Source organism: Aphelocoma coerulescens, chromosome 10 (genome assembly GCF_041296385.1).
Source record: "Aphelocoma coerulescens isolate FSJ_1873_10779 chromosome 10, UR_Acoe_1.0, whole genome shotgun sequence".
NCBI classification, from domain to species: Eukaryota; Metazoa; Chordata; class Aves; order Passeriformes; family Corvidae; genus Aphelocoma; species Aphelocoma coerulescens.
In genome coordinates, this window is record NC_091024.1 from 16,356,211 (window position 1) to 16,381,074 (window position 24,864).

Here is a 24,864-nt window from a genome sequence, read left to right on the forward strand (position 1 = left end):
GGTAGCTGTGGAAAGCACTGCTAACAGAGTCAGTGTCTGTATGAAGCGCAATATGCACACACAATGTTCCCTCTCCTCCACTAAACCTGCTGTGGGCACTTGAACAGACCTTTGTGTGAGGGCAGCTTTCTTCATTTTAAAAGCAAATACCTCTGGAAATAAACAGAGGCTACTTCTCCCCCTTCCCTTGACATTACTAACTTCCTCATAAGAATTAGAGAACCCTCCCTGAAGATTCTAAAATGCCAGTTTTTCTTCATAGTTACTTTTTCACTCAAACGTAGGTATTTGCATATCTGTGTTCCAGCTCCACCATGGTAATTTCCATAACAGTTCAGGAACAGCTTTTTTCAGAACATTTCCAGAACTGCCAGAAGTGAGAAATACCTGGTATTTTACCAGAAGCTCATTCCCTCAAGAGATTTCTAGACAACTTTATCAGAATAAGCTCTGCAATCTGTGTCTTGTAAGGTTTTTTAGTCTAACAAAAACTACAATTTCTCGAAAAGCAGAAAGTCAGGGAAGAATAAAAATAATGGTAACAAAGGCTCAATAGTTTCTTACTTGCCTCTTTGGTGTTAGATAGCTGTGACACGAAATTTTTATCACAGAAATTATCCTTTATTATAAATAAATAATTATTATTTTTTCTTATTTAATCCAAGTTCTTTGTCAAAAGAAACACCTATTTATTCACCAGACCTGAAATTTAAACATGGTATTTGTCACAGTGTTCATCTGTTGGGTCACTGACAAAAGCAAGTTGTGAATGAGATTTGGGATATTTAATGGCAGTCACTTGAATTGTCCCTGAACTGAGAATTGTTTTCTTAAATTTTTGAGGACTTTAACTATAGAGAGATGAACACTTCTTCAGCACGTCTCTACCATTAGAGCAAAAATTATACTGCTCCCAAGATACAAACAGTACATTATTATGTTTGATAGAAGTTAATGTGATTTGCCACCAAAATGGTCTGAACAGTCTGTGCAGCAAGCACAAACTTTGTTGATTTTACACCAAGTACATTCATTAGAATTAAGGAAAACGTTTAAAAGCTAATAGTTGAAATAAATTGAAGAGATTTAGAGGCCAGAAACATAACTTGCCTTTGAAACATAATTTTCATATCACTCCAGCGTGCTCTATAATTTTTGGGTTTATTCAGATTAGAAGAGAAAAAGAACCTGTATTAATATTAGCAGTGGTTAACAGTCAGTTGTTTTCTGAAGCAAAGCCAGCAGACGAATCAAGTACAGCGTCAACTACATAGACAGTGCCTCTAGAACAGGGACGAGACAGTTTGGCAGGAGAATGTTGGGAAATCATGGGAATGTGATCCAAGATCTTTTTAGCTAAAACAGCATGACACTTTTTATTAGACTCAGACAATATTGGTAATACAGCTCTGTTATCCTGCATTATTTAGCAAGATGAGCACGTGTGCAGAGCCACAGATAAAATCTGGGAAAACTGACACGGCCAAGCTGTTCTCTGTGGATTCTCAGCATCATCTTTGATTCTGAAAAGGGACACGGGAGTTGGATATTTGAGTTGTTCATAAAAAAGGAACAAACAACACAGAGGCATTTACAGAAAGGCATTACAAAAGAGCTGGTTTATTCCCCTTAACTAACACAACTACCATAAAAAAACCAGGACTTTCTGGTTACGTATGCAAAATACAAGAATATGGATTGAAATCTAACAGTGGGCATTACTCTGAACACAAGGAAAAGCCTTCATGCTTAGAAAGGGTAACAAAAAGCTCATAGTCTGAAAGTCAAGAAAGCAAGACACCCTTCCACAAACTGCTGAGCAGGCCACATAACACATGAAATGAAATCCAGACTCTAAGTACCCTGTGGGCTAGACAGTGGAGATCCAGGAAAATCCAAATCTTCCTGCTTTTTCACAGTAAACAATTCCAACTGGCTTTTCCTCCTCATTCCTGTATGTACATGAACTTCATTAACAAACACACATCAAAAAGGTGCTTGAGGACAAATCAGTAATTGCTCTTTTGTAACAAATCAGAAGATACTGAGAAAATCTTCTATAAAGAGTCTGTCAAAACAAGTCCCTTAAGGATTAGCAGAAGCTAAATCCTCTGTCAGATATTTTTCTCTCAACAGTACTAAAAGGGCCTTAGTATCAAAAGATCTTAGAAAATACCCTTTCCTGCTCTCAGAAGGGGTAACCGAATAGTGCTGCCTTCTTCAGAAGCACAGATTCTATTTCTTCCCTTTTGTTTTTACACTAGCTCTTCTTTTCACAGCAAGTACGGCATTTAGCAACTACTAGAGCAATAACATTGATTCATTCCTCATTTCACTGGTATTATTATTGGCTAGGACAGTACCTTAAGGAACATTTGCCTAGCATCAATGAAAGGCAATTAACAACATTTGAGCTAGCTACATATTTTCAAATAATAGCCCACATTATGTCTAGGGAATACACTGTGTTATATTATTTATTTTCTTTAATGCAGAAAGAGTATAAAGTCATCTTTTCTAGTCATACAAGTCAACATTTACTCTTTCAATCTGTATGAAATTTTTGTGGAAGATTGGTTTTAAATAGTCAGCATCTTGACACATGTCAAAGCCTTTCAAACTCACAGTTTGAGAAATTAATATTTAACATGCTGTCAATGAGGAGCCATCATGTTTATTGTCTTAAAGTAATTTGGACAAGTCTTTTATTTTGACTTGTCATTTGAGCTTCCATCGCTAAGAGAACGCAGCATCTGTCTCACTCTGAGCTACTGGGAAGTAAACAACTGCCATCGACAGGCACTAGAAACAACACAGGAGTTCCCCTCCACAGTGAATGGACCAGCATGTGCCAGCACCAGTATGGCCACATTCACCTCCTGGACTGGAACAATATGTGTGCTTTTCCCAAATGCCTTTCTGATTGGAGTTTACCAAGCTTCCCTGGATTGTATGCCATGAGCGCTAATTGACAGCAAGACAGAAAATCACTTCCATGTTTCGCTTATGAACAGACCTCCTTCTTTGCCAATGTTTATGTTTTTCAAATACTGTCCAAACAGTTTCCAGCACTCAATTTTCTTTTCACCACAGCAATTCCTTTCCAGAAAAAAATATATAAAAGCCTTAAGTTGGCAAATTATGTACCACCACAACTATTAATCAATAATTGGTGCAACCTAAAAGCAAACAAGGGCTTTGTTTCTATGCCACAAGTGGGCCATTAAGGGAAAAAAAAAAGAGGTGGCTGTTCACTGAATTGAAGCCTTTTTCTTTATCACAGAATTGGCAGTATTTCCTATGTAGAAAGGGAAATCTCATCTTGCAACCAGCTACTGCACAAGGAGAGGCTCCATGCACTGCAGCCCGCCAGCCTCCAGAGCACAGCTGCACTGTCACTTGGAAAGCAGAGTGTCACATGAAATACCCACACAAATACTTGCATTGTCCATTTGGTTTTGAACCTATCTTCAGCTGCTTGTAAAAACCATAAACTTGTAGATGTTATCACACCCCGGTTCATCAAATCAAGTAAACAGATGAGTACAATACATTAACTGCCTGAATTCATGATCCTCGTGTTAAGTTTCTGCTGGTTTTTTTTTTCTAAACATCTCATGCAAAGTACTTTTATCATTAATATCTCAGAATGCTTCAGAGAGTCCAAACTGCAATGCAGAACCTTTCCAACATAGAAATATAGAAATTTCCAATATAGAAATACAGTTCAACATAGAAATAAAAATAACTTATAACCAATTTAACAACAGTAACTTATCTGTTTCTTTTTGTTATTAAAAAGAATGTCTATGGCCTGATCATGAACAGGTCACCAGGTTCAGCACTGGTGATTAGCTGGCTCACTTAGCAATTCTGGAATAGATGAACCATGTAAAAGACACTCCTTAATCATGTACAAATTCTTCTGGTGCAAATACTGATGGCATACAACAACAAAACCTTATTAATAGGAAAAGTCAAACTCAAAACTTTAAACCTTGTGGCTTCTCGCTTTCAACATCTTAAATAAACGTGAAATATAAATGTTTTCCCTTGAAAAAAACTTGCTTCTAAATCTCTTGGGAAGACAAGCTCAACTGGCTACTGACTGATAAGAGGCTGCCAGCAGAACAAGTCTCCCAGTGGTCAGTGCTACTCTTAAAAAGGTGTGACAGATACACGCTGTAAACATAAACCCTTCCCTCCTGTCTGACAGAGAAGACAAACATCCGGCCTAATGCAGCTACTAACGCTTGCAACATTTTTATAGAATCTCTAAAATGGGAACAGACATCTCTTCAGGATCTTGGCTGCTCCACCAATCCATACGTTTGAACACCTACTGGAAAAATCAGAGATCTGAAGAATTTGCACAAGGTACTGCCTTAATCCACATATATTAAAGAACACTTGGCAGCACTGCCTGAGCATTTATTCTAATACAAATTGCAAAGAAATTGCACGAGCTGTTCCACTTATATATCATCTTTTATAATTTTTATGACGTATTTCCCAATAATAAACCAAATAAACTTTAAAAAAAATTAAACAATAAATACTGTTACAGAGTAATTTTTCTGCAGCCTAGATTCTACAGCTGTAATCCTTAAACTTCCTGAGAATTTTCCAGTAGATGCAACTAAATGAGCTAGTGAATTCAAACTGATGAGTTACAGGCCTCCTTTCCTAGTCAAAGTAATCAACAGGAATGCAAAGCTGTCAACTAAAACATTACAGATTTGTTCTAATTGTAAAGCTGAAAGCCAAGCCTCTAGGGACCCTACTAAAAGCAAAGCACATTCCCTATCTACTTCTCTACTTCCATTCACACCACACATGTTACTCCTTATTAAGATGTGCTTTTCTTCAGGCATCCCTAAAGGGAATCAAGTTAAAATGCTTACAACATCACTGGTTAAAGATGTTGACAATGTAAATTTTGGTCAGTTAGAAGTTACAAGTTCAAACTGTTCAGATATTTTATCTTTACAATAAAAAGCTTCATTGAGAAACCATATCATGGTTTTCTTCATTAAGAAACGGTGTCCTAACTTTAGATTGAGAAGTGAAGAGTTCTCCTGAAGGACCTGATTCCTTGACATGATACTTCATAACATCATACACTTAAAAACCTCACCTTGCACCTTTACCAAGGCAACACACAGCCCTAAGAGCCACTGCTTGGTTCACTTATCTGAACTGCAAAAAAAATCATTAACATTCCTCAAAACAGTGACAATTCCTTGATAATCCTACCTAAAAAACAAGAAATCAACAGAGAATTCTCCTTGTGTAAATCCATAAGCTGATTCTATGCCTGCAGAATAAATCACAAACTTCAGATATTTTTCTGATTCATCACTAAGTTAACATACATCTCAGAACATTTGATAAATAATTTTCTGAAGCATTAATAATTATGGCTTCCCTAATACAGACTTCAAGAGAAAAACCCCACTGTCCTAGATTTTAAGTGAAACATCTTGCGATAGGCAGTGAGTTAGTGAAGCACGGTGAGGCTTTGAATGTGAACCATCCTGTTTGCATCAGCAGGCAGCTCTTCAGTTCCCAGCCTCTCTAAATCACACTTTTGTTATAGTCTCTGCCTGGATGATGAGCAACTCTCTCCCTAAAACACAGAGTTGCCTTGGATCAGGTACAGTAGCCACCTCAGGAAACTCACTCAGGCCCCTGTACCTCTCATCCTACAGGAACTGCAGAGCCTTTTGCCATGCACTGACTTGCAGGAGCACATCTCAGTGTTCCAGTAAGCTGAGACCACTCTGACGCCTTCTCACAGCTCAGGCGTAGGCTGTGCCCTCCTTGAGCAGCATTCTAGTTACTGTCAGAGTGCAAGAGCAACTCCTTCCCCAGCTCAGCTTGATCTGACTGCAAGCAGGGATCAGCACAGAGAATCAGGAGCACACATGAACAGGGCATAGAAAAGAATGTGAATAAGACACAGACAAATTCAAAGCGAAGCCATAATATAAGAAACTGAGAATTTCAAATAATTTCAAGGAATTAAACAGATGAGTCTTACATGAATCCTCCTGTCTTTTACTGAGAAAAATCTCAATAAAATCCTTGAATAAATCCTGATGATTAGTGAGTTCTGAAGCAACAAGGTTATGTACTGAACAAGAAACTCTGGAGTGCATTTATAAAGCTTCTCAGGTGGGAAAAGCATGACTTAGTATCTAACAAAGCTACAAACCAAGGCATGACAGCCTTCACATGATGGATACACTGAGCTAGAGCAGTAGCACATAACTGGCCTTTACAGACACACTGAACTCTTGCACCTGCCTTAGAAAATACAGTGGAATATCAAAATTAAAAAGCCACAACCTGAATAATTGAACTATTAGAAGAAGAAATTCAGAATATCTTTGTTGGTCTAAAAGAGCAACAAATGATGAAAAGTATCAGTACTGTAGAAGCAATGCTGGGACTGGCAGGTACTGGTTCTCTTCCTGTAACAGTTACATGCATTTGGATAATTTTCAAGCTGTTTACAAGAGTTTTGTCAAACAGTAACTTTCAGACTCCAGACCAATTTTCAAACAATGTCACTTGCCTGCTGCTTTATAGTTCTGTAATTTGGCACAATTGATTCATGGGTTTGGAAAAGTATAGAGAGCAATAAATACTTCTATCAAACAAACCATCCCATTCCACAAAAGGCTGGACAGATTCCATCCTCTGATACACACCAACTGCAAGTGTTGGGAATTATCATGTTTCTATTTCTGTTCTCATTTACTAGGCTCCCTGTTCACATTTCATCCACCATTTTTTAATCTCAGTTTACTAAATTTCAAATGGGCCAGGTAACTGTTTAATTTTGGTGGTATTTAGTCGCAAAATAAGAAGGAGGGAAGTTAAATAAGAATAAAATTATTTGCATTAATAGGACTGCTGATGCACTGAAGCTATGGAAAGAACTACTACACCACACTAAATATATCTGGAATGGGAAAGTGCTGTACCAGTGAGAAATACATTTTATGGCCTTGGCTTACTTTGGGATTACTAAACCATGGATGCTTTGTACAGTTATTTACACAGTCCCATGATGTAAGAAGCTTTCTATTAAATCTGAATGGGGAAAGTTTTGGATAGCAAAGTTAAGTAACAGCCCCCCAGATACCAGAACATTCCTTTTGTGGAGGGGAAGCTCTGTGCTACTGGTTTGAAAGCTGCACAGGGAGTTCAGAAATCTCCTTCAGGTAACGATTGTACCAAATCTTGTCCTCTTAAACGAGTAACTCCTTTCAGAGGACTCTTCTTGATTTCAGGAGCACTAATAGCAAAGTCTTCATGTTTGAGCAAAAGTGATCAAGAGCACGTGCCCTACAAACACATTCAGTGAACAGAGATATACTGCACAAAAATCTTCCACTGGTAAAGAGAACACAATGGGTTTTGTGGAAGAAAAATTCTTGTTCTTTTTACAGAAATGTCCCATCAGCAGATATCTGAATTAACACTCACTTTTGTACTAAAAAATGAAAATAAAAGTGATGAAAACATCCCTTCTCTTCCAGATCAAAAAACCCCATCAATCAATTACCTTTTTACCACCCCTCTTAACTGCTTTAAGATAATCAAACAAATCAAACAGCTCAGGTAATCAAACAAGTTCTGGACAATGAAACTGATTGTCTGAAAACATTTTTCCAATACTTGAAATAATCTAAATAATTATGCTTTTTTTTCCCCCCAATACTTTGAATAATCTCAATAATTATGCTTTTGTTTTAAGCTGAAACTACCCAAATTAAATCTTTGACCTTATTGAGAGTTTGAGCACTGAGCCAGCTAAAAAACTGGCTGATTGCTGAATTATCTCGTTCAGTGTGACCAAAATTACCACAAACTCTCACAGAAGCTTTCTGAGATGTTCCAATTACCAAACAACAGTCATGAGAAACTGCTCTGCTGCTAAGTTCCCAGTCAGCACCTTCTGAAAGACGGATTGCTCAGAGATGACACAAAGAAAAGAAAAAGAACAATCTGAGAACAGAAAACATTTAATTATAATTATTCACGTTCATAAACACTGCATGCTAGCCAGTCCCTGTGTAATTGGAAATATACCTTATGTTTATTCACACCTTAGAGGATATTTGTTTGAAATAAGCTCCCAGCATGAATCTCTAAACACTTCCTACAGTATTTAAATACTGCACAGTATTTAATTGAATGACAGACAAAAGAGACATGGTGGACCCAGCTATAAGAAAAGCAGAGGACAGACAACAAACAAGCTAAAAAACCACAATCCTGAAAAATTTCTAGGCTAAGAATTCCTGTGTTACTTTTCTTTTCCAAACACTGATATATATGTGCATATGGAACCATTCACATCTGCTTGAAACAAAAAGAACAGTGCATGAGTAATTAATACACCAACTGAAAGGAATGTCTACAAATCCTGGATTTGGACAGGAAGGATGACCATTTCCAGAGATTACTCTAGAGCTCACTATTAATCTCTAGGCTGCTGCCACTGCTTAAACCTGTTACTATTAGTTTTCATCTCCCACTGCTACTAAGCAATGAGGCTATCAGAAATAAACCATTGTGAACTGAAGCCATGCATTTGGAGTTGCAACTGCATGCAAAAAAGGCAAGCTTCAGCGGGAACTACTTGTTCCTATGAAAGTGTATCCCTCAGAAGAGGCAATCCCAGATAAGGAAAAGATTCAGCAAGAAATACAGAAAAACCGAAATTTATATAACAACAAAGAACAGAGGTTGTAAACCTCTGACAATTTCCCCCCTCATGTAGGTGGCTACTTAATTTATTTAAGAATAGACCAAAGAAACCAAAAATCAAGGCATGAAAATTAATTTAAAATCAGCTGGAGAAAGCTCAGCTCTTGCAATAGTATGTCTTAGGGCAAAAAGTGACAAACATTTTGTTCTCAGTTACACATTTCTCTGTAGCAACTTCTGCAGATTAAAGGCACAGTTGCCCAGACCTTTGCATGAAGCTTCAGTTGCCACTGGAAGAGGAAGAAAGTTGAAGTTTCTAAAAACGATCTTCAGGTCCTGAGAGATGCAGTCTTTTCCTTTGCCAGATTACTTTAAGATTAAAAATAATTAAATAAAAACGACGCAAGAGTATTAGAGAGATGGACGAAGTCCTCTCGCGGACTGGCTCCAGAAACAGGCCCGGTCAGACAGTGAACTCCACACCCAGCACGTCCCGCCTGCAGCGATCCGCGCTCCCCAAAGCGCCCCAGACGCAGCCCCGGGACAGCGGCGCTGCCCGGCGCCTTCGCCGTGCTGCCACCTGGCGGCCACCGCCGGCAGCGCGGCCGGGCGGGAGCGGGTCGGACAGGTCCCCGCCGCAGAGAGCCACACGGCCCTGCGGGCTGCGTGTCCCGCCTCCCTCCTCCAGACTGTGCCCACCGGGATGCAGAAGCGTTTTTTAATTGTACCTTTGCTTCTGTGTGGTTACAAAAGCACTCCGGCCCTCCTGGAGCACAGAACTGCACGGCCCCGGTTTGGCGCTTGGCGAGGTGACACCTCCGCTCGCAGGGACAGCAGCAGCCGCCTTCCCCCACACGCGCAGCACGAGTCCCCTCGCAGGGGCAGCTGCCTTTGGAGATGCCACAGCTCGAGACCGGCAAGGCTTTCAAATGACCCAGCACTGCCATCTCCGGCCTCTAGTCGTGCCTTTCTTCCCCGGCATGTCATGTCAGAGGTTAAGAGCAACTAAGACAGACAGACGTTATTTCTATTTTGCCTGTAAGAAAGAACTACGGTAAAGATGTTTTGAAAGGGGATTCTGACACAATGAAGAGCCTGGTTTGTCATGTATATGAGTTTCAGACACGATTTTCCCCTTCAGTGTAAATGAAAACTAATGAAAGGAAAAGGTTGCACCTGTATATAATCTCTACAGCTCTTTTATCCGTCAATGGGTTTTTTTGCTGCAAATGAAAAAAAATGCTCTGATAAAAAAAGAAAAGACAAAGAAATCTTTTTTGAACATATTAAATTGGAAATCCCTAAAATACCCCAAAATCAAACAGGCAATGCCCCACAAGCAGCAGCTGGCACCCAGGAGAACAAACACAGCAGCTGGCAGTGACCAAGCAAACAATTTAATACAATGTAAGTGTCCAGTAAAAACAGACCCCAAAGCTGTTTTGGTTTTTCTAATAAAGAAATATCAGGAAATAAATAATTACTACTTTGAAATCTAACCAAGCATCAGAAAGAAAATCCAACACTTTCTCCTCACATAACTAGCCCGTTTGGTTGACCACTTCAAAAATCTCATATTACTGTTAGTTAACCAACCATGTAATTCTAATTTGTTATCACAGAGCAGGTACTGTACATGCTTATTTAGTCCATCCACATGACAGGGTAATTTGTAGTTATAGAATTTCATGGTAATTATAGCTGGAATGACTATGTACAAACTGGGCATTTCCAATGTAATTATCAAAAACTAGAGGCTCAATATTGACATGATTAGTAGAACCCTTGAAAAACAAAGTATTATGTAAGAGTGACTTGGAGGTTGTTTTTCTCTCCTCCTTTAGCTTTGTAATCAACAAAGAACAACAGTGCAGAAAGCCAGAGACCCAAGCCAGCATTTTGTGATGTGGGTGGCACTTACCTCCCATGAGCTGATTACAGTTGCTGATTCTGCTCGTATTTGTTATCAAGGATGACAGAGTTGTCCAAATGTTACCCCTCCACTGAAGAATTTTAGTGGATAAAAAGAAAAATTATTTTCATTTTAGACTTTAAATGCTGAATTTCAAGACAGACACCACTGCAACCACCCTTCTTTCTGCTATATTCATTACCACACACTGCTTGGTTTCTACTTGTGTCACAGACACAAGAACACAGAGGTAGCTGTGGAAAACAGCAGCTTCAATATCCGAGACACAGACATGCCACTGCTGTATCTGCCTCATTTCTGCACAAATGGTCCAGGAATTCAAGGGCCTATCAGGCTACATAAATTCTGTAAACTGTTTCTCCCCAGTTATCTTCAGTTTGCAGTTCATGGTCACACTTGAGAGAGTTAATTCAGGGGAGCCTCTCCCAGGGTCAGAGTACTTGAAGCCCAAGAGATGGTGCTGTCTTCGCATGCTGAGATGGTTAGGCCTTTGTATGAACATCTGGAAATGAAGCACTGGGCACACGCAAATATGCAGAAAATCAATTCAAGTGTGCCAATAATATGATCAATAAAAATAAAAGCTAAAAATTGGAAAATTCAGAACCATCTCAGGGCAGTGAAAGACTAAACACAAAAATTCATAAACAACAAAAAAGTATTTTCAAAGTCTGCCTATTATGGACAAAGACAATATAATGTGTGAACTTTGAGTCTCATCAGCAAGGATGGAAAAAGAGCTGGCATAAATTGAATGCAGTATTAAACTAGAATTATTCCACTGCAGCTCTTCATCTCATACAGATATTCTACCACACTCACCATGACATGCTGCAAATGTATACCAGTAGTTGCGGCAGCAAGACAAAATGAGTGTACTCAGTCAAAATCCTGGAAAACAGACAGCCAGGGAAGACTGAAGGAGTGGTAAGGAAGCAGCAGCTCCCCAAGGCTATTTAAGTCAAAGTCCCTCATTCATTAACCTGTTTATTGTGCTAGTAACATGGCCTATGTTATTACAAGTAGTTTTTAATCAAAAATTAAGAAGTGGGAAAGATGCTCTGTCAGTGAATACTTTGAAGAAATATTGTAATACTTAATTTTTTTGACACTGTAAAAAAAAAAATCTCACACTGTTGTAACTGAAAACAAAAGCCAGCTGGCTGGGGAGAAAATGCTATAGGAAGGGCACAACTACAAAATGGAAAACAAGATCATTCTAAGCACCTAGCTCCCAACCAAAAGATGGAGAAGGGAGAGCAGGATGCTGTGCTGGAGGTTGTTCTGCCCTACTTCAGTAGAATCGGATGTTAGTTACAGGTGTTTTTCAGAAGTGATGGTTGAAAGTAGCCTGCAGCAAACATTTTTTCCTACTTGTTTTATTTCTCTCAGACTTTTCCTATCCATGTGGTTTCCTTCTCCTTGCTCCCACTCAACCTGCAAGGTTCCATTTTCTGACTCCAGTAGTAGCTGCTAATATTTTGGCAATACAGCCTCTGGTGCGAAGCACAAAAAAAGGCCTGTAGGCAACACTCACATTTAAGTTACTACTCAAAGGAAGAGAAGAGGCAGGGTGAGCAAGAAGGCAGCAGGATGCTTTCCAGCACTGGACAGATCCCTAAGAAACCAGTTTATCAGGCCTCCAGATTACATTTTAGCTTGGAACAGAATGCAAAAACATTTTTCAATATTTAAACATGAAACCTATCCAGTGTGGAACTCCTGCTCTAGAAGGAGGCAAACCCAAGCAAATTGGTGTGTGCAGGTTTTCCGTCACTGTGGAGTGCTCTGGGGAGTGCGCAGGGCAAGGACCTTGGTAACACATCAAGCGGGAAACTGACACCCTTTCAAACCAGGAGCTATGCTGATATCACATCCTTATTGGCAGCAGTGACTTTCCTACCTGAGAAATTAGGCAAGAGAGACTGCTGCCACTTACCACAGGACTGGGCTGCCATTTGAAACAGCAAACAACCTTGTATTTTGGGTCCGATGCTCCCTTGCTCTTAATAACCCCATTCTCCAGATCCAAACAACAGCAACAAACCCCCTTACAATTCCGTCTTTGTTATGATTACAAGCCAAATCATACTGCTTTTATATCAACTCGAAGAGAAGGCATTAAAGACCTCCAGGGAAACGAAAGAGCAGCATCTGTTCCTGGGCAGACCTGCAGACAGGCACGAGCCCCTCACAGCAGCTGCCCCACAGGCACCTCCGTCCCCAGCCAGGCTGCTGCCCAGGAAGCTCCATAACCCACAGGACACCAGGACACACCCCAGGGTGGGTGGCAGCCTGGCTGCTGTACCCACCCGCACCTGGAGAATGCTCTGAGGCCGCTGCTGCAGCACACAGGCAACAATTCCCTGGAGCTAATGGAGAGGAGCACTATAAATAGAGTATTCCCAGTGCCTCCCCACGCACAGTACCACTACACTGCTTTAACTCTTTATCAACACCGTGCACAAACAGCAAACCCGACAGGGGCAGTGCTGATGCTGCTCTCATCCACAGCCCCGGAGAGCAGAGTGGGCTCTGCCGGGAACAGAAGGGCCAGCAGCCTGGGAGGCCCTGCACCACCACAAGCTGCCATCGTGGTTCCATACTCACTGCAAAGCTCTAGCACCCTCCAGTGAGCCACAGCCCAGCTCCTGCGCAGCTCCAGCAGCATCCCTGTCACAGCAGAGCCTTGCACCCAATGGCACGGCCAGTGCTCAGCAAATGGCACTGCACACAGGCTGCACACACAACATGGAGGCTCACATGGAAACCATGGACATCCCAGGCCCAGCCACAGAGGCCACTGTTCCAGTCAGGGACACAACCAGTTTTCCAAGGGGCAGCAGTGGGGAGCTCCATACACAGGAACTCGGCATCACTTACCAAAAGCTTGGCAAAACACAGTGTCATCCCCACAGACAGACTGGCACACAGGAGTGGCTTCCCCTACACCAGGAAATCCTTAAAGGGGAACGTAAAGACACTGCACCTATATTTCACTTGGGAGGCTGGAAAGCTATCAGAAGAGCAATTCATTTTCATTACCTGGCTAAACTCAATCCCTGCCAAACCACTTGCTCAGTCTCTAGCTAAGGCAAAAGTAAAGCTTTGTTGCATACCTGAAAAAAAAGACACACACCAAAGCCATGAGGTTCAAGGAGTTTGACTGTACCTACAAAGCTGGTTAAGGAACTATGCCAGAGTGAATCTCAGATCTCTTGACACTCAGCCCAACTACTCCCTCTTCTAGACCCCACTAACAAGGGAGCTGTCACTTGCTACTTTAACTCTCAACCTTGCCACTACAGAAGGACCTGAACAGCAAATCCATAGATGATGCTGCTCATACTGCCATGGAAATGGTAGAATTTCAGATGGTATTCTCCAGCAAGGGGCTGAATGATTATCTCAGGACCCTTTGATAGGAAAGCTTGCTCCTTTCTTGGAGCATTGTGTTTTTTTTCTCAAAATACTCATACATGAAAAATACTCTGAAGCATCAGTTTACTTAATTTTCTTTCAGGACAGAGCTTGTTAGAACCATTTCAGATTGATCATCAAATCTATAATTCTTCACAGAAACAAGCCTGTCTGCCTCAGTATTTATCCGCTGAAGAGCTTGTTCTCTCTTTTATCATCCCCCACAATGACTTACAGCTATATTTCCTGCAGACAACTCTTGCACAACAAATGTAGAGAGTCACCTGCTCAGATCCTGTACCTCTCCCTTTCCTGTTTACACTACTCCTTCTCATAGAAAATGCCTGCCTATGCTGCCACAATAGGATGTTTGGTAAAAAAACAGTGCCCTTAGCACTGGCAGAGAGGTGGAAGGTTCCCCAAATGAGTGTGTTTCTGATTTAGGGATATATTGTCCCAAAAGAACAGAATTTTGTGTTGCTGTACAAATGTGATACTTTTGTGGTGTCACACCAGCATCCCTCTTTTTCACCCACTGTGTTACCAGAATGCCACTGCAGGCAAGAGAGTTCTAGGAAAAAGCAGGGAAAGCTGCTGTTGGGGAAGCGAGGGATAGTCAAGTTCAGAAACCTGGGTGCGGTGCTTGCCTTCACACAGGATTGATAACCCCTGCTTCAGCAGTGCACAGAGCAACACAGATACAAGGATTAAAGCTGGAAACACAAGACAAACATGCAGACTCCTAACTGGGACATCCAGGAGAACTGAAAGGGAATGTTTCTGAGAGGCCTGAGAGCAGTTGCTACAGTTCTGGACTGGTCTCTCACAGCAGCCAGTTCTTTTCAGTGAAGAGTACACACATGCATATATTAGTTTATCTTTTTCCTCCCCTTTTTTATTCTTTGGTTCAGGTTCCAGCCTAGTGGAAAAGTATTGCACGATCCCCCTGCTGTGCTACAAGTCTCCTTTTCGGTTCAATTAACGAACCATAAATAACATGATGAAGGTGTCAACAAAGAGTGTAATTTATCATAACTTGTCAGAGGAGCAATTCTTAGGAGGAGAACGCTCATTCACAGTCTGGTGTAACACACAAAGATTTATTCCTTGCCTGGTACCTCCCTCTACTCCCTTGGCCTGCCAAAATTTATCTTGTGCTGGAACCCTCACAGGTGTACCACTTTGACAAATATGCTGTGAAGTCTGGTATTCATCACAGGCAAGTCTTTGTTGGGAAGGAAGCAGGCAAGAAATAAATTTGTTTTAGAAAGAAGGTGCTTCTGATTCAATGTGCTCAGGGGTATGGGGAGAGGCAGACAGGCTCATTATTTTTAACCTCCCTGTGTCTGCAAGAGAAGAAAATGAGGTAATGTAGTTGATGTGACATTACAGTTCCAGACTTCATTACTTGCTGCCTGGTTAAACAAGCACCTAGGTAATTACTACTACTGCAGTCTTACTTAGCTCTGCTTTCACCTCACACTTGCCTCCAATAGGAAGGGCAATTGATGGCTACCAGTGCATTTTATGGAGGGGAATTTTTCTCAGGGCCAAGTGCTTTACATAAATTAAAATTCATCAGCTCAAAGGCCAAAGGTTCTTACAAGGCCCAACTGGATACGAAGCTACTGAAGCCATTTTGGACACCCAAGGGTAGCACTGTAAGACAGCAGGCTGAGGCAGAGGAGAGTCTCTCAAACAAGACTGAGAGCTGGCTTTACCCTTATGCAAGGCTAAAAAGCTAAACCAATCTCACTACTCCAGATTTACACCACTGTGGTACTTACACTTCAAAACCAAACTGCAGATTTGTGTCTTTCTTGTGAACGCAAAGTGCAACATTTACAGGCCTGAAATGGAGACTCATAGATCTGAACTGGAATTTTCAGCAGGCAAGAATGAAGGCAAATTCAGCTGCACCTGAATTTGAAGTCTGCAAGAAGGCATGCTGCCTGTAACAGTCTGAACCAGGCATGAAGATTTATCATTGCCAGCAACTGGAGTTTGACATTCTGAACACAAACTGGCACAATTCTACCAGCGCTGAGACTGAAGGTAACTTGAAAGTAATTCCTTTTTAGAGTGCTAATACAAAAAAACCTCCAAACTGTCATACTGGAGTGATACGTACTTAGCAGTCTTTTAAGTGTGATACAGAAGGAGAAGCAGAAAGCTCAACAGCAGAACATAAAAAAATCCCCCCCAAACTACCTGATGTGTTGAAATATCTGCTGGAAAAAAAAATATCAAGACCAAAGCATTTTACTCCTTGATCTTTGGGCTGACCAAAAAATGTTTTGACAGTAAACATCAACCCCCTAACCTGTTATCCTACAGGTTTGAAAAGTCAGTGGGCTCCCCCACCTCTCTGAAGAGCATGCAGCTTGCAAGCAGATGCCCTTCCTCAGCAAAGCTGTCCATTTCTTTTAAGCATTGAAACCCTTATAATTTAATACAGTTCTGTTAATTTTGTGATTTTGAGATTGACCTAGTGCTACCACAGTGTTTTTATTAAAAAAAGAAAATGAGCTCTGTAGTGGCTGCAAAAGCCAAGCATAGAGAAAGGCACAGGCAGCCTAGAATTGTACACTTGCAAGAAACTTTCATCTGCCTTTTCCTTTATTTGTTCTTTCTCAAGAGAAAGAAAGAAGTTTTGAAACTTGGAACTGACAGTTACTTGGTTCAAGAAATACCTAATTAGCATAACAGCAGCAACATGCTAAACATATTAACTGCTGTGGGGTCACTGTGGCCTCCCACTGACACAGATCCAGGCAAGCATTTATTTTGGTTTGTTCTAAAGGTTGCCCTGGTTTGTTTGAGTCCCTACTCCCTCACATAATTTACTACCAGTTTCCTATAAGACAGAGTTGTTCCACATTAGAAATACTTCTAAAAGCAATTAAATCTAAGATGTTGGATGTAGCTCCTGGTTGTTACCTAACAAAATCTAAAAATCACTTGGCAAACAATTTCTAGAGAAAAACTGCTTTCCAGTAACACAGCAAGGACATCAACTCCTTATACACCTCTGATAATTCAGTGCTGGGCCATTTTCACTGCAGTACAAGCAACTCAGTCCAATTTTGCACATGGCAAATATGCTCCATGTTAGCATATGAGAACATGTAGGATCCTGAGCAAGGATTTCTAGACAGAGGCAAAAGACACAACCTGCAAAAATATTTGGATCTGCAGGATACACATTTGGTATATGTAAATATGCACAGGGATAAACATGGGAAGGATATGTACTAATGCCTTTAGCTGGAAAAAAAAGCCTCACCGTGTTCTAAGAAAATGTTTTCATCAGAGCATGTTATCTCTCAGCCCCTGTCAGACTTAATTAAGGCGAGCACACGCACAACACATGCAGGGCTTAGGTCCCAGCATGCCTGACACAGCTCCAGAGGGGGGTGGTAGATCAAGCTTTAGGCCACTTCTCTCTTCTCCCTGATCCTGGTGCTGACTGAAGTCCAAACTGACTCTTGCCAGAAGTTACAGTTGTGGCTAGAACAAAAACAAGAACTGTATTTCATTTGAGAGTTGGAAAATACTTTCCATTCTGTATTGGAAGAAAGATGAAAGCCTTGAGAACGTTGCAGAAGTGCTTTCGTAGAACAGTTGATGGTCTGGTAGCCTAAGCAGATACCTGAGACAAAGGTGCCAAAGCAAGCAGAACTGGGCCTTGAACTTCACCAGGCCACATCCTAAATTGGCTATAGCTAGAGAGTCAATTACCAGATATATTTAACCCAGTGAAGGATTAATCATTATTTCAAGTGGTTTATTGCCCAAATCAGACTGAGTGGTACCAGAGCTCGTGCAGATTAAAGCATGCCTGTCTCCCCCACACCACAGAAATCTCACTGGCTATGCTTCTCAGGTGACAGCATTCTTCCTTCCTTTCTGGTTGCACAGTGATGAATAGTCCTTGTGGAAATACTCAAATCCCCATTTTAAGGAACTGATGCTGCATTTCAGTTAAAACAAGATCTGCACATCTTGGGCTCCAAACTGAAAATTTTTTCAGGTAGGTTTTCCTGCACTTCTCTTTTTTTCCAAGTATATAAGAAAGCTAAAATGTATTAAGAATCGTATTTATCAATAGAGACCTTTTCACTAGACGACAGGTTATAATGGGAAGCCAGTGCCTACCAATCAAATACAGTCTGTTACCTTAGATCAATATTCTAAGTACATTGACCCATGAAAAATAAAATCACATTTGCAAGAAAAAATAATATACATTTACACACAGTTATTTGTTTATATAAATGCACGTGACAGGCCATTTTGTAAAAGCTGAAACATGCTCCTGTACACATCACTATTGCTTTGAGCTCTGTGTAACTGAACTCATCTTCTGACTTCAGCACAGCAAGAACAAATACATTTACTTGTAAAACAAAGGCAGACCTGTTTGGAGATGGACACAATAATCAATCTACTTGCCACAGAGGCAGTTAAGTGTTCATTTACCATTATATGACCTGTAGCAATACATATTATATCTTCTGCCAGCAGGAGCCTGGCCAGCTGCAGCAACCACAACTTTGTCAGCGATCAGTCACAACCATCCTTGGCAACCTTTTGTTTGCTGCTCATTAAGGTGAAGTTATAACAGCAGGATGGAACATTTTCTGGAGACCATCCTTCAGTTCTAAGTGATAATGTTGATGCTGCTTCAAGTCAGCATTTACCATTAAACTGCCCTACAGATTTCCTCTTGCATTCCCACTCCTAGCTCAAGTTTGTGCAGTGTGAAGAAGGCAGCCCTTCCTCTGAGCGGAAGGAAACCCTCTCTGTTGTCAGAGCCTGCATTTTGTACGGCTGTCATATCCAGAAAGGCCTCCAGAGAACACTAAACTCGTTTGTAGTGCTGTAAGGGAGCTTACTAAATTGAGTAAGGCAAGTTGCTAAATTGAGACTGAGATGATATGTATGCAGGAGATCACAAATTTTTCCTTACAGTACTGGAGGCCTGATTCCCCATCCATGATGCTAGCAGAGCTGGCAGATATTCCTACAAATTTTTAATAACTGTTTAACAACGTAATTCCTTTCTAATTACTAATAAAACTACTATATTAAAAAGTGTAATTTTTTCTTTTTTTGATTATTAGCCCATCTGAGGTTTGATGGCAGACAGGATCCATTAACCATGCCATCAAGAGCCAAGCAGCTGTGATCAGTAACCTATATACAAGCTGGGGCAAGGCCTATCAGCTGCTGCACTAATTACTTCTTGAATGTAGGCACTGTCAGCTGCTTCCAATGTAGCCTTTTTTTCCCAAATACATCACCCACCTACAGGGGAAAAAAAAAAAAAAAGGAATGTATGCTTCTGTACAATTATTAACTACCAGTAAGCAAGTAAGAGACTCTGTGCCCTACCATCAATGTAGGTTTTATCTGGGCCTCTTCCAATCACCAGGAAGACAAAAGAGAGCAAGACAGGCAAAACACAGTGATTTGGGCTATGCTGCATCACAACACACGCTTCTGCAGGCTAATTACAGCAGTACAGTTGAGACCCAGTCCATTCCCAAATTCACAAGTCTCATTTACAAATTACAGCTTCTCTAGAAAGCTGTGCAGTAATTCCAACAAGCCACTTGCTAATCATAACTCCTTGTTTACTACAACTTGAAAAAATAAATCCAGCACAAGAAGGTCTGCAATCTACAGAATTTTGCTATAACTAAAGTGCTCAGGCAAATTAATACTGCTCTAGAGGCTCTAAAAAATACTACATATTGCATAACTAATTCATCTGAAGCCTCAGATAAAGCCTTGGCATTTTTACTTCAACTGCATTTACATTTTTAATGACAGATTTCAATAGATTTTCTTACACTTCTTATATAAACAATTTATGTAATTTTAAATTTAAAAATTAAGTTTATGAGGAGTGGTTTCAATTGTTTTATTGTCTCATTAGAGCTGTTAAACATGCTTTTCCCAAATACTAACTTAGTCTTATCTCACAATCAAACTTAGTCTTATCTCACAATCATGTCAAGGAGTGATTTTAATTTTGTTTTGCTTTTAAGAGTGCCTAAATGAATGCTTCAGCTCAAGGTTGGAGTTTGGGTTTTTTTTCCCCTTCTCTCTCTTGACTGATAATAATCAAAGATCAACCTCAGGTATTTTATTTACAAATCCATCTCCATCATGAAGCACAGAATCAGGTCACAGTCTCTTCTTCCTTCCAGCTACCTCATCAGTCCATCGTTAATTGGAGCCACCCAAGTCATCTCTTTTCCCATCCCCAGTGGTGCCTTGTCGAGAGCTGGGGGAGTACCTGGTCCCTGGCACTATTTGCTTGTCTGAGCTCATTGGAATCTGATGCAGGGAGAGCTCTGCTGGCAGGGAACAACGCTTATGACCACAGAGGAGTGCTCCCTGCATTTTCATTATTTTTTCTAGATAATTAGTCATTATCTAGAGAAGACAATTACTTAGAAATTGAAACTATGGAGGCTCGTATTCATTTACTATTGTGGCATTTACAAATGTTACACACTAAAAGCTTACAAGTGATATACAAGCACATGTAAAAGTGCGGTATTAAAGCCCTTATGATCTTTCTCTTCTCTGTGTTTTACAGTTACAATGCCCATCCCAATTCTCATCAAGGTCAAGATGCTTCAAGCTAACATACGTCATGTATTTTTCAGTTTTTCTGACTTATGAATGTTGATGCCAATATTAAGACTAAAAGCTAAATTATTTTAATGAGTAGTCATCTGTGAAAGGTTTCTCTGGTAAAACAATGTATTGAAAGTCATTTCCTAAGGATAATTTTTTCCCCTGCACTGTCAATGCAGGAAAAAGAGGTATTTTTTCTAAATGACACCTAAGGTACCAAGCAGGAGCAAAAAAAGGGAGGAGAGAAACATATTTAAAAGATGAGTCTTGAGAAGTAACAGACAGGTATGTTACCCTAAGGACTTCTGGCTTGGCACTGGACAGATCCATACAACTGATCAATCCTAGCATTATCAGTAGGAAGCAGCAAATATACACCAAACCCAGACATACAGTCCCTTGCACATGAATTATGCACCAGTCCTACACTGGTTCCAATTAGACCACTGAAACTATGGAAAGGTTGGAAGGGCCAAATTCAAACCCATCTAAGCATGAACTTTTTAGGAGGATAACAATTGTCTGGGGAAGAAAGAAATGCTGCTACGCTAGGAGGACATGTTTTCACCAGATGGACTAAGTCTTCCATTGATATTGTTTAAGAAACTGACAAAGGCAAAATGCTCAGTTTAGGTGGTGTAAGCAGCTGCAGAGGGACTCTTTGGGGAGGATCTGCTTCTAAAAGCATCTGAAAGAAAGGTGCTGCTGGGCTGGAAAGATCTCAGAGGAGAAGGAAATATGGACATAAGGAAACATCGAAAAAACTATTTGATTCATGGTCTAGATACCACAAGACTGGATAAACATTACATAAGCCTCTAAATAACTGAGAGCTTGCCAAAGAGTTGTAACCTTTTCCTCCCTGACACCTGAGGACAGCACTGCAAATACTGAGCTTGAACTTCAACAGAGCAAATTTGGATCAGATGTCAGAAACACCTGGCATGGATTACCTGAACAACTACAAAGTGTCCATCTCTGGAGTTCAGGTGGGCACACATCTGCTAGTCAGGAATGATTTCCAGATGAAGTTGCTCTGTTCAGGCTCAGGAATGGCTAAGATGACCTCTCAAGATACCTCCTGAGTGTACTCACTATTACCTTTGTGTTTGCCATAGAAAACAACACTGGAGAGACCAATAACCTACAAATGATCCTCAAGTCACTGCATCCAGATACATGGCTTATTAGAATAGAAATGGCTTTGGTAAGTATCTCAGGGATCTAAACAAACAACCCAGAAGGTGTTCTGTCAACCACTGACTATTAAAACTAAACAAAGCAAGCAGATGCTCTGTATCTTGCAAAGAAGTTCGTAATTAACAGCATGGCCTTCCAGCCATGTGCAGGACCAATTCAATTACCCATGACCAACTGTTAGCTAACTAACAGTATATGGATTTCCTGCCTTATTACACACAGTACCACAAGCTCCGTTTGCTGTAACACTCCTGCCTTCATTCCTCCTCATGTCATCATGCAATTTCAGCTCTGTAAATCTCTACTCCAGCGTAATCCATCACAAAACTTTTATAAACACTAAAATCATTGTTAATAGTAACAAGACAGTGAATAAAGTTTGCATATACTGACAAAACATGCAAATAGAAAGCAGACAGGACACAGACGTATCTATGTAGTAGACGTGTAGTTCATTTTTTCAGTTGAAAAGGATCTCCATCAGTGGCATAAATAAACCAGAACCCAGCTGATTTTTACAAGAACAAGGGATTAAAATGTTGTACCAAGGCTCTCCTACACTCTTTCTTCCAGCAGCTTAATCGTGCACATGAGGATAACTGTGGTGGCCGGTGAACATACATTACAAGGGACAGAGAGTTCTCAGTAAGACAAGCCCCCAGTACCACAAGAACCATTTCACGTTACGGGGACCCAAAAGGCTTCTCCCAAGATGCATTGTTCTGTTTTGTTAATATGTCTCACTTTGAATTCCTCGGCTGGCTGTCAGCCTCCACCCCCTCATCCCTCCCCCAGAGCTTCCCCATTGGCCCCCGTTCCCTAGTCCCGCCTTTTCCCCGCCCCCGGGTAAAACTGACTTTCGGGATCATGTTGGTATTTGCCTGTGCAATCTTCGAGAGTGTGGAATAATAAATGCTCCTGGCAGAACGCACGCAAATGCCCTTCTGGACTCTTTGCTACCGACTATAACACTGAACCCTCCCGTGCTTCTGTGGGTGCACGCGGGACCCCACGGAGCCGGGCAGGGCCAGTATTAGATAACTTCCTTTGATATGTGGGGGCTGCAGCTTTTGGATCTGAATTCCAAGCCGGTGGCATCATCAGCTTCTGAGTGGCCACGATGGATCCCATAATGACAAGAAAGAAAATCTTAAAATAGAAGCGGATAACTGTCGAAGGTACAATGAAAGCTAAACACAGTATTTCTGAAGTGCTTCTTAAGCCAAGGACAAGAGCAGTCAACATTTTCAAATGTACCCTTATCATTTTTGCAAATACTTTAAGAGCTTGAGTCCCACAGAAAATCAATGGGACTTGGTACTCGTTTGCATAGCCTCATTCAATTCAAGTTAAATCAAATTAACTAAAGTGAAAATTACTACGTATTAAAGATCATTGAATTCTTTGAAAGACTTCTCATTCAGAAGCAAAGTGGCTTTCGTTAGTTCTCATTTTAATTCGTTTTGCAAGTGTTCTAGTGTTCATTTTGGCAAAACATCAACCTTCAGACTATTTGTCCCAAAAGCACAAAGACTCAGATTAGAACCAAAAGAATGAGAACAGAGGTTTACAAAGCTCTTAGCAAAAGCAAACAAATATTGAAAACAGTGGTTTAATCAAAGACAACAGGGCAATTACTAGCTAGATTGTTTTCCTGGGCTGATATCACACCCCCCAAAACCCCAAAAAAAACCAAAAACACCACTGAAAACCAAAGAAACAAACAAACAAAAAAAAACCAAAATCAATCAAACAAACAAATAAATCCATCACACCTGCTGTAGGTTTGGAATAAAAGCAAAACCCACACACACATTTCTCCCTCTATTCATGTCCTGAATACAAATTCTTTCAAATGCAATTACACTTTTTACTTCCAAGTTGGACCTTGAAGTCCTGAATGCACGACAATATTTTTCTTCTGAGTATCATCCAAAGGAGGGGAAGGAAGTGATGGTAGGCTGGGCGATGGCATAAGTGATGTCTGAAATACAACTGAGGTGACAGTAAGATGCCTCTGAATGACCAAGTGAAATTCTACCATAGGTATTTGCATTGTGGGGGTGTCTTAGTCTTGTCAGGATAGCAACCTCAGTTCTCTGGGCAATAAAAATGAGCCGATAACAATCAACACCTCAGTTCCAAGGAGCTAAAAGCCTCCCAGGGCAAGGGAAGAAGAAGAAGAAAAAAAAGCAGAAGTCTTTACCTTCTGGTGTAGAATCAGGCTCCCTTTCTCCACTTAAGTGATGTGAATGATCCTACTCTTAGTAGTAAACGACAGCAACCTTAAAACTTGATTTTGAGACAATTTTCTTGGCATTCCTCTTCATAGAGGAGCAGCAAAAAATACAAAATTACACCTTCAAACATTCAAAGGAAAACATTTGATTTCTAACTTCCTTAGAAAACAACAGTCAGCTGGGACCAGCTGATTGACTAAGCAGTGAATTGAGGGGCAGCACTGGGTAATTCTATATCCTGTGTTAGATATGATCTTTACTTCACCAAGAAAAATGAAAATACACAGCAGAAAATGTGGCCCACCAACTGTGGGTCACAATGCTAACAGCACTTTAAATATTGACACTTTTAAAGCCAAGGTAAATTAAACAGCAGGTATTACTACTTGAAAGCGAGAAGATAAATATTTCCCTATGTGTCTCCAATTGCACAGAAAGAGCCAAAGAACTTCCTTTTGTGCCCTGAAACTGTGTATCTTAGTAGTGGTGCAATGCAAATTCTCAAACCAGTAGTCAGTGTAGCAAAATCAACCAGGTCCCAGGACTCTATTTTGCCAACAGGCACTGCAGCAGAGAAGTACCCCTTTTTTAATGGGGTTGTCATCACATAAAAAAAGTCTCACACTCCTGGGAATTCAGACTGAGCTAAGATCAGCCCACTTTGTTAGTACATAACCTATTTGAAATTATTTT

General features: G+C 40.6%; 1 protein-coding gene across 38 annotated transcripts in view; it reads right to left on the minus strand.

Moving 5' to 3' along the window:
* Window positions 1–24,864, minus strand: part of RORA (RAR related orphan receptor A) — a 480,592-nt gene that overhangs the window by 194,383 nt on the left and 261,345 nt on the right. For 13 of the 38 annotated variants that reach the window (XM_069026293.1, XM_069026309.1, XM_069026312.1 and 10 more), the window contains one exon: window positions 10,646–10,727. The exons of 24 other annotated variants lie outside the window; for them this stretch is intronic. In XM_069026293.1, the coding sequence (XP_068882394.1) occupies window positions 10,646–10,727 (82 nt within the window). Of the gene's footprint in view, window positions 1–10,645; window positions 10,728–11,479; window positions 11,538–24,864 lie in introns of those variants that run through there. One more of the 38 variants, XM_069026294.1, reaches the window with a different exon arrangement.